General features: G+C 37.6%; 1 protein-coding gene across 2 annotated transcripts in view; it reads right to left on the bottom strand.

Moving 5' to 3' along the window:
• Window positions 1-5,579: 5,579 nt before the first annotated feature.
• The window catches only part of VAV3 (vav guanine nucleotide exchange factor 3), a 149,073-nt gene continuing 144,212 nt past the window's right edge, over window positions 5,580-10,440 (bottom strand). For both annotated transcript variants that reach the window (XM_066192329.1, XM_066192331.1), the window contains 2 exons: window positions 9,831-9,982; window positions 5,580-8,079 (listed from right to left, as the gene is read on the bottom strand). In XM_066192329.1, coding sequence (XP_066048426.1) covers window positions 8,038-8,079; window positions 9,831-9,982 — 194 coding nt within the window. In that variant the 3' untranslated portion in view covers window positions 5,580-8,037. The remainder of the gene's footprint in view (window positions 8,080-9,830; window positions 9,983-10,440) is intronic.

Here is a 10,440-nt window from a genome sequence, read left to right as displayed (position 1 = left end):
ATTAGAACTGCTCATGCAGTGACATTCAAATAAAACTTCTCTTCACAGTGCATTCATTATGAAGAGCCAGAAAGAGAAAATAGCTAGGTTTTATTAGATGCATTTCATTTAGACTACAGCTTGTTGATTTATTTTACTGTTAACTAGAAAATACTCATGACAATCTGAAAACTGAGACTAAATTCAGCTGCATGTAAGATAAGTCACTGCATCTCCTTATACATATTTAGAACAGAGAAAAAGGATGCCACGCCAAGCGCTAACACTGTTATTTATCTAGAAAAGGTCAAACAAGAAAAGGATGCTTTCAGACACCAAGCAGGATTAATCTTAGCACTGGTATTCAACCATTTGACTTCAAAAAAACAGTACAGTCAATCTGATGGCTTGTTTGCCACTTTCTGTTTTATGGAAAAATTTCCATATTACAGTACTTTTGCAAATTCTGCCTGAGAACCAAATGAATTTGGTTTGTTTTGTAAAAATATAGTCTCTGATGATTTGAAGAAAGAATGCTTGTAGCAAAGTCATTTCTTTCTCACATCTGCCATTTTCTTTAGGTTCAGAACCAAGTAGAAAGACATGATAGCTGAGCTGCCTTTCTTGTTAACTTTCCCTGAAATCAATACATACTTAACAAAAGTTTTGATTTTGACAAACCTACATATTGCAGCAACAGTATGTTCTATCAAAAATAAACTTGTGAACTGCCATAATGCTTTTTAGCTCATGCCTCCCACTGTGAACCAAGCCTTTAAGACTGTGGTTTTACAACATTTTTACACTATGAGCTAAATATGAGCCAATTTCATCTCCTGAAGAAACTGTTTTAAGTCATAAACATTCAAACTCTGCATATTTAGCAGCCTGCTAGCTATGGATGTTCACCATATTACCTTTCATTTACCTGTTCTTCTAGACATTGGTATAACATTCTAGGAGATTTTGGTGAACACCAGCAGCTGACTGAGGCACTGCACAACTGAAAGGCAGTTACAGGAAGGTGGTACAGTAGGAGGTCCAAAGAACACATGATCTCAGGCATCTCTAACTCCACATAAACTATCCCTGATAGATATTCAGCTAACCACATCTGAAACACCTCCAGGGCTGGAGTTACCACAACTTGCCCAGATCATTTTCTGTCTATGTAGCTTGTTATTCAGAAAACATTCCTAAAAACAGAATCCCCTTTTTCCAGTTCAAGGTTGTTTTTTCTGTTACTGTTTACACTGACTAGGAGCTGAACTAATTAACTGAACTAAGAGTTCTTTAAGTTATGTAAAACCTTTTCGCTATTTGAATGCTATTGCCACCCCCCCCAACCCCCCCTTAGCCTGTTCTATACTTCCAATTCAGACAATTCCAGTTTCTTCACATTTGTTAAGTCCCTTCAGGAATATTTTCAATGAGACTGTATCCTATACAGACAGGGATTAGTGGCCAAAGCTGGACAAAGCACTTAAGCTGGAGCCTTACCAGAAATTAAACTAAATTTTGACCTCCCATTTTATAGATAATGTTCCCATTACAAGGCATCAAGACAGTATTTATCTTTTTCACAGTAAAATCCTGTCAACTTCTGTTCTGTCCATGGTTCACTTTTACAGTTTTCAGCACTACTGCTGCTTAGCCACAAGTTGCCCACTCTTAACTGGTACAGAAAATTCTTCCCACCTGTAAATAAAACTTCATGGATATTGATTTGCATACTCTTTCCTAAACTACCAGTTTATCAGGATCTGGGTGATCCAGTCCTCCAGCCCACTCACAGCCCAAGCTTGCATGATATCACCTCAAAGTATTTTAAATGTATTCCAGACATAGCCAAGAAGTGGTATTTGTCAAGAATTTGGGGGGGGGGGGGGGGGGGGGGGGGAACGGTACCTTTGAAAAGGACATCCCTGAGCATGATATCTTACCTCCCTAGAGACACACTGAGACCATCAGTGACTTGAAAGGGAAGAATGTGCAGGCTGGGAACCACTGCTTTTGGAAACTTGCTTTTCTAAAGCCATGTGGCTCTTCAGTGTAGCACATAAAAGAAAAAAACATGATCAAATATTTTCTGTAGCAATCCACGTATACCTGTAGATATATATAAAAGAAAACGTTTACTAGCATGTCTTAGAACTTATAAAAAGGGGTTTGTGCATCTGGTCTTACTGCATAAATGTGAGGAGTTGTAATCAAGTTCTGGTAACAGGAAAACTAAACCTGCATTCCCATGTTCACGAGAATTTACAAAAAAGGGTATGTTCCCCTAAAGTGTGAATCAAAATTGCAAAGACTGAAAAGTCTAGACTTTGTTTAGATTTCTACAGTTTTATTTTCTATATCCCACCACAGTGATTTGGAGATCACCTGGCCTCTTAATCATCTAATTCCATCTTTACCCTATGCAATGCACATGCTTACATTAAAACACAACTGCAAAAACCATAAATCTCTCTCTTCAAAATCAAATATCAAACTGCTATTGCATCCTCGACTTGGAATTATTCTTGGGAATAGACCAGTTGATACAAAAGCTGAAAAGTGTCCCAGTGCTTGAATGCCCTTCCTGAACAATAAAAATTAATGCTAAAAAGCCAAAACTCAGGCATGACTGCTTTTATGATCTGCCTGTATTTTTCTTCTCCCCACACAAGTGGCATAAATACCTGTGGGGCTTGTACCACACCTCAGTTGCACTTTGTAATCGGGAAGGGAGAAGAGGTAGAAAAGATCTTTGTACATACCCAGCCAACTGAGTAGGGTGGGGGTCTCCTGGCATATTCCACATTATTAATAGCTACAGGCCATAAGGACATTAATTGTAAAACTACCAGAGAAAAGGTTTCTTCAATTATACTTATTTCCATTAGCCTTATGCACAAGTAAGAATTATAATCCTAGAAATAATACTGCATCTCCTTGACAAGACCTTTCAATTGCTTTGAGAAAAAAAGACAACTAATTGAAAACAGATTTAGAGAGTTATCTGGTACGACCGGGACCAAGTGCAAGAGTCCTTGATTAGGACTACATTAACAAATGTTTTCCCACACCGTGACATAAGAGAATTTCTGTCTCCAATCCAATGCTATCAAGAGACATATAATATTTTGGGCAATCATGTAGAAAAGTTACCACATATCAGGTTTTTTCTAACACATATGGTGTGGTATCAACTTTTTACTGCTTGTTTTCCAGTCTTCTCTAGTTCTGTTCTTCCCAAAGCCACATATTACACTATCAATATAAAAAAAAAAAAAAAAAAAAAAAAAAAAAAAAAAAAAAGCAGTTCTGAAAGAAGTAAACCAGCCTGATACCCCTTGGTAAACAGCCACCTCTGAACATTCCATTTTTTTACCTGTAAACTTAAGGTCAGATTGCAACATTTTATAAGAAATTCACATATTTTCCAAAAAGCAGATCTATCAGATAAAAAATTGAAACCCAGAAAAAATCACCAATAACTTATGCCTGGACACTAATTAAATAAAATCTGACTTCACAGTCATGTAAGGAGCAGAGATCCTCATAATGAATGGGCAGAATACACTACAGCAGATCAGGAATTATAAAACTAAATTAGAAACCCAAATTTCATTTGCTATAAAAACAAACGGCTCTTTGTTCTTCAAAAGGAAGTTGCTAAGATAATGCAATGAATCACCCTTCCTCAGTCAATTTCTGAAGCTTAATCCTTTCTATATTTCTTTTTGCTAATTATATATGCATCATCCATTTCAGCATTTTGTGAGAAAGTGGCTATGATTAACATCTCATCTTGCAGCTTTAGGAAGCTTAATTACTCAAAACTACCCCTCCTCCATGGAGTGGACATGCAGGAAAGAGCCAAAATTCCACAGCATGTTTCACAGCCTGGCTCCTGCTTCCTGTAGCAGCTTGGGACAGGAGTGAGCATTACACACACACACACAGAGCATCCCTGGCTGTCCTGGGTGTGCCCCAGATGTGCTGACTGCCATCACCCCAGCTCTTACAGCCTTGTGTTCTGCATCTGCAGCAAAAACACTGCTGACAACACACTGAGGGTTTAGCTCTTGGTGGACAGCGCTGCACTGCAGCAAGGCTTTCTCTAACTCTGTACCATGACCCTCTGTGGACAGAAGTTTGGAGGACACAAAGAAGCAGATGACCCAAAATACCCAAAGAAATACTCTGATATATAACACCATGCTCAGCAATGAGATGGAGAGGAGGAAGTGCTTCCTCTGTCACTCAAATGAAATAAGCGGCGCTCTGAAGAGAACAACTTGACAAAATAGTAGTGTAAGGCAATCAGCAGCCCAGTTTCCAGCAAGGAGACAAGAATTAATGGAAACGAATATTTTTGAACTGAACATTAAAGTCAACAGAACAAAACCTGGGTCTGAGGCTGGGTATTTTGTATAAATAAGCACCACCTCTTCTTTCTAGATGTATCTCTGTCTCACCTTTTATAAATGGCTAAAACCTCAAGAATTGTCCTTTTCTTCTTCTTCACAGAGCATCTCAAGCTTGCCTGTGAGGCAAAGGGGAAAGGAATCCTGGCTGGCATAATTTTCATTGTCAAGCTAGATTTTTTTCAAGCTGAGATTTTCAAGCTTCCAAGCCTTACAGTGGAAAAAAACTATTGAGAACACAGCCACAAGTGGTTCTTATGCCCTAATTACAGTGCTTTCTCAATTTCTCACCCATCAGAAGACACATCTCTTCTCACATACAAGGGGAAGGAAAATGTCTGTGACCGAGTGTGATACTGTTAACAAGAGCATTTAATTGGGACACATTTTTGCATCCCACATTAGGTGTGACTCTTCTTTATGTTATATGTTCACGGGTGACAGGAAAATTATGCCTTACATCTGCAGAGATGTGTAAATGCCTCATTAGGTTTAATAATTATCTGTTAGAAGGGCAGTTCCGCAAGAAAATCTCTGTTACTGAGAAATGAAAGGGACACAAAAAATCAACACTGCATCGGAATCACCACTGGCCTTGCTGAATTAATTCACCTGTCCAGAAATATTTTTATAAACACATTAATAATGAATGTTACATTGTAAAAAATACATGAATGGGCTACATCACAAAGAGGTTATCAAGCAGCCCATGAAATCAGACACAGACTGTATTTTCAGACTTGAGCTCAATTCAGCCTGAATTTACATGTTAATTCACATACGAAAGAAGAAAAAAGAGGGTGGAAAATATGTTGCTGTGAAAAGTTACACATTAAACTTTTTAGGCACAACTTCTTTTCAAACAAAAAAACTACAAGTATCATCTTTGACAGACAAAAATTAATAGTACATGACTGATTCTTACAGCTAAAAATATAATAATAAATTTAAAAAGCCTCAGCACCTTCCTGGATGTGGCACAAGGAATATTATCCTGACAATAAAAAGTTCTCAAGGAACGCTATACTATCCCACTTACATTGACAACTCAGTTTTACAGCTAGATAAGGAATATTTAAATCTTGGAGACCAAAACAAACCATTATCAACTTGTCACAATGAGAAGGTGGTGAAACAAATGAAGCACAACCTTCACAGTAGTGAACTACACATTTTGGCACATCATTAAACAAAAAAATTAACCAGTTTATTATATTTAACATATTTACAAAATAGTACAAATTAAAGTACTGTAACTCCATTATAGCATGACAAAAAACAACTCCATACAGGCAAAAGTAGCACATGAAAGAGATGTTCCAGAATATTAAGGAAGTCTTTGGTACTCAAAATATAGTTTAAGATGCAGCATTAACTCAATCAATACAGGGCATTAAACACAGACAATGATATGCAGATTTATGCCACAAAAGTAAAGTTTACCTATGGCTTTCGTTCTTCTCAAAGGATGACTATTGGACTCAGGAATTGCTTAAAAGCTTTATAAAATTTTTAGGATGTAGAGAATACTCAAAATGATTCTAAACCCAAGCTGTTGAAAATGACTGATATATTTTTCAACTGGTACTGAATTTAACTGCCTCTTCTCAGAACTATGTGACAGTAAAGCACTAAACACTTCACAGACCTAGAGCCTATTCCTCTACCCCTTAAGTAGGCAAAACTGGGAAAGAATCATCTTTGCCTACTTAAGGAATATAGGATTAAGCTCACAATAGACAATCAAACTGCATGGCAAAACATCATCAAAGACTGCATACTCTAGCCTACACTGCTGTACACATCATTTACAAAATCTTTATGCATCATGTACATATTTACAAATGCTCTCAATTATTCCATCAAGTAATGTACTCAACACAATCACAGTTTACATTATTTTGAGGTAAATCCTTGGAAAGTTAGAGCATTGGCAGAATTTCATCTACAAGGCTGAATCTCTCAAGTCAAGTTTCTAACGAGATGCTCCTCTCTTTCCCCTGCTCACAGCACTGCCTGTCAGGTGTAGCAGATGGGTAAGACAGTTGCAGAGAGATGAAGGGGATTTTGTGAATTCTCTGTGTTGTGCTTGATTCTTCTTGATGGCCAGGAAAGGCCAGAAAAAAGCAAAGAATCCTGGGGGCAGCCAAAAAGAAACCCAAATATGTACTAGCAGATTCTGCTCTGTGGAGAATAGGTGGAGATTATGTTGCTTGTAGACTGGGAAAAACACTGCAGTGTTAAATGGTGCAGTGTCAGTGCATACTAATTGTAAAATGCCAACAGAAAAAGAGGACAGGCAAAACCAAGAGAGGATATTGGACAGGATGAATTAACCTCATTTAAGAGCTTGATTTTCTTTCAAGTTTTCAAGCCAGGTGTGACATTACTTAAATATTTAAAACCGCACATCTGAAGACATCACCCACATTTCTTTTAGCTTATAACTACATTTCTGCCCATTCATAATTACATCAAACACTGCCTCACCAAGCATTGGACACCACTTTACAAGGCCTAATCTTTCATGCTGGCTAACCTAGACACACTTGGGGATGTTGAGAACACTGCAGCAAGACAACTCCCTCATTGAACTGTCATTAACATCCCAGGCAACAAGACAGGAAAGGGCAGAAAGAAGTTTGCAAGCTCCATTTGCATTCACAAAAGGTGACAGAAACTCCTGTCTAATGAGGAAAAGACAGCACTGAGTTGAAATTGAAGTTCATCCAAATCAATCAAGAGGTTAAGATAAACATTTTTGTTCTTGAGAAATGACATCACCTTGCATTAGTATTTTCTCCTTCAGAATAGGTCTGCAATATTTATTTAATGTTATTGCTGAAAACTTTCGACTCATCTTGTCATGACTGTCCCCCAGTTGCACTTTTATTGTCAGATGCTTAAATGAAAAAACCTCACATAAAAAGGCTTGAGATGACAATAAAAGGATCACACAATTCCACTTTGTGAAGGTTTTTAAAGCAATTCCACATCACTAGACCTTTTTAGAATGTCTTTAAATAGATTGTTAGAAAATTTAGGCAGGACCTCAAAGTAGCCAGTTAAGTAATCACATATGCATGAATGCTACTCATATTTACTACACATTTCCTTCAGAATGTTTTTGTGAGTGTAAAATGGTTTTTAAGTTGATAAGTAAAGTAGTTTGATTTCTCCAGAAAAGTCTACTGACTATACTTTATGCCCACTGGAGTGATTGAAATCTGTTTTCTGCATGCAGTGATAAGGAATAATAAGCCTTCATCTCCCTTGTATCATCACAGATGTTAGCTAGAAGAGAAACGTTAAATATTCAGCCATTGCTAGTACTCATGGTGTAGTACGGGGTGAAATGAAAAGGAACAAAGAATTTTGTTTTCCAGAGATCTTCTGGGAAGGTGAGGGTTGGACTTTGTACTGATCCCCAGTGATGGCAAACTGGCAGCTTGCTTCTTGCACAGCTCTGGGTAAGGTAACAACCTGTCAGCTCAAACTTCTGTATAAATCCCAACATTAAGACTGGAACATTCAGACAGGCAAAAGTGTTGCTGTTTAAATACTTAACAAGACCAATAATACACTGAAGATATAAATTTTTACAATCCCTGAAACTGCTGGTCAGCAGAGGATAGTTTTTAATTCATTCGTCCTCTTCAACATAGGTTGATGGAAACCAGCCCACCTAAAAAGGGGAAAAGCAGAACAAAATAATACATGAGATACACAGCTGTTTGGGGTTTTTTTTTTAATGGATGAGCTAGGCACAACAAGGACAGGTCTGTTCAGTAAATATATGAGTAAGATTACAATGATAAACTTGGCTGACCTGATACAGTGAGGGTAAATACCCTTAAGAAAAGAATAACTGACAGATATGACAATTTGGAGACCAACACCCTCTATGTCACTTCCTCCCCCAAAAAATCTAAAATACATTTGCCCAGCTTGGAAGTCTAAAAGTGCAAAAAAATGCCAAGAGTGGAAGTAGTTTTACTACAGGCAGGACACGACTATTTTTTGAATGAGGAGTTGAACTTTTAACAGGCCCCAGTCAGGTCCAGGGAATCCTCTCATAAAGGAAACACTGACTGATTTGATTGTTTTACATGGAGTTGAATTCCACTGCCACCAAAACAGGTGTTACACATGACACAATTAGACAGCAGAGTCTAGTGTCCTACACTTCAGAAGTTGTAAAGTTATCTACATTCTTAAATTAATGATGTGCCAAGTAAGGTTTATGTAAGACATACAGTGATGCAATGTCACATATTTCTTATTTTATGTATTTGCTTTAGGTTTCTTAATACTTCTTTATATCTAAAGTCAATTTAACATTCATGAAAGAACTCCAAACCCAGAGCATGACTAGAAAGGGTGGCTGCTGAAATTTTTAGATTACCTTGCCAAAATATCTCCAGAGTTGACTTTATAATGTCAAGTCCAGGCTATGAAAGTTACCAAGGAATGCCAGCATGTAACAGGGCATCTTTTAGAATGTGGGCAGCTGCACTGCAATGAGCTATTCAGCTTTCTTCACATCTAAAACATCTATAGCACAAAGAGTATTTCTTCTGCTTCCCTATTTCTTCTGGTCTAATTGACTATTTAATAAGCTTTAACCATTTAACATAACCAAGCTCATGTACACAATAAAAAAGGTCCTCCAAACTGCATAAAGCAGTAAGTCTGCACATTCATTTCAACTGCACTTGCAACTCTCATTTCCAGCTTCCAGACAATTTACATTCTTCCACCTCACATTCCTTGACCCTGCATCTCAGCCCTTTAGACATGGAACACAGCAGTCTCAAATGCTTCTGACTAATCTGCATTGTAAGGCAGTAAACTAAGACTGAAACAGTAAACCCTTTATAGGTCAAAACTGAAACTTCACTTCCAAGTCTCAGAGCAGGGTGTAAAGTGAGTTCATAAAAATCCCTGCTAAATATGTCACTTCATCTGGGTCACATTTGTAGAGATCAAAGCAGCAGCCTTCTATAAAAAGGTGCTCGACTCCATTGCATTGTAGTCTGGCAGAAAGATACGGGAAATCATTCTATGGTAAAGTGCCAAAGAGAGTTCCACAGCACCAGGAACCTGACCCCAAGTATCTGTGTGCAAAACAGTTCAAGAAAGGTCAACTGTAGCAGTGCTATTAATCCTGGTTATTTTCCAACCAAATAACCTGGCCCAAATATTCAGCCTGGTAGGTCACATTAAATAACCAATAATTTAGATGCTGGGAAAGCTACCTGGCAAGAGTTCTGCCTTGCTCGTATGAAACAAAGACCAGAACATGTTCCATCTTGTGAATTTAAATGCACAATGTAGGAACACACACCTTTTTTTTTTTTTTTTTTTTGAAACAAAATCACTGTCAGTGAAGGCAGAAAGAAACACAGGAAAGGAAAAGAAAAAAAAAAGTCTTACCCTTCCATTGACTTCACCTCTCCACCAGCCATTGGCACTCATCTTGGTATAAATTTTGACAACATCCCCTTTCAGTAAGGACAGCTCTCGCATGTCTCGTGCACAGAAGTCATACCTGGCTATGGCAATGCCTATCACCTTCGGGCTCAGCACTGAAAGGAAGCACATGGTGATATTATTAGGGTTGGTTAAGTAAAGGCTACCAAACTACTGTAAATAGAAATACAAAAAAAGGATTCCACAGCAACATACGCTGGCAATCGTTTTATGCAAAACATCTGCACTACAAAGATCAAGAAGATTTAAATATAGGTGAATGGTGTAAAAAGTTGAAGGGATTTTTTGGGATGTTTTGAATAGTCTTCTTTATTTTTAGAAGAAAAGTCAAACTAGACGAGCCATAAATAATACATTCTCCACCCTGAGATTGCTATATACATTTGCAATTATTTTATTCTTGTACTACATCATAAAACTTGCTCCCAGTTAACTGCATCAACATATTTTACAGGTCACTAATTTCTTTCCAAAAGAATTATTAGCATTTACAGTTGATTTAACTTTAGACCTCTAATGAAGCAAAACAACCAGAATAAGGTGCTGTTCTTTC

Source organism: Chamaea fasciata, unplaced genomic scaffold (assembly GCF_029207755.1).
Source record: "Chamaea fasciata isolate MVZ Bird 193981 ecotype frontalis unplaced genomic scaffold, bChaFas1.0.hap1 SCAF_10, whole genome shotgun sequence".
Lineage (NCBI taxonomy): Eukaryota > Metazoa > Chordata > Aves > Passeriformes > Sylviidae > Chamaea > Chamaea fasciata.
This window is presented reverse-complemented; position numbering and strand designations above follow the sequence as displayed.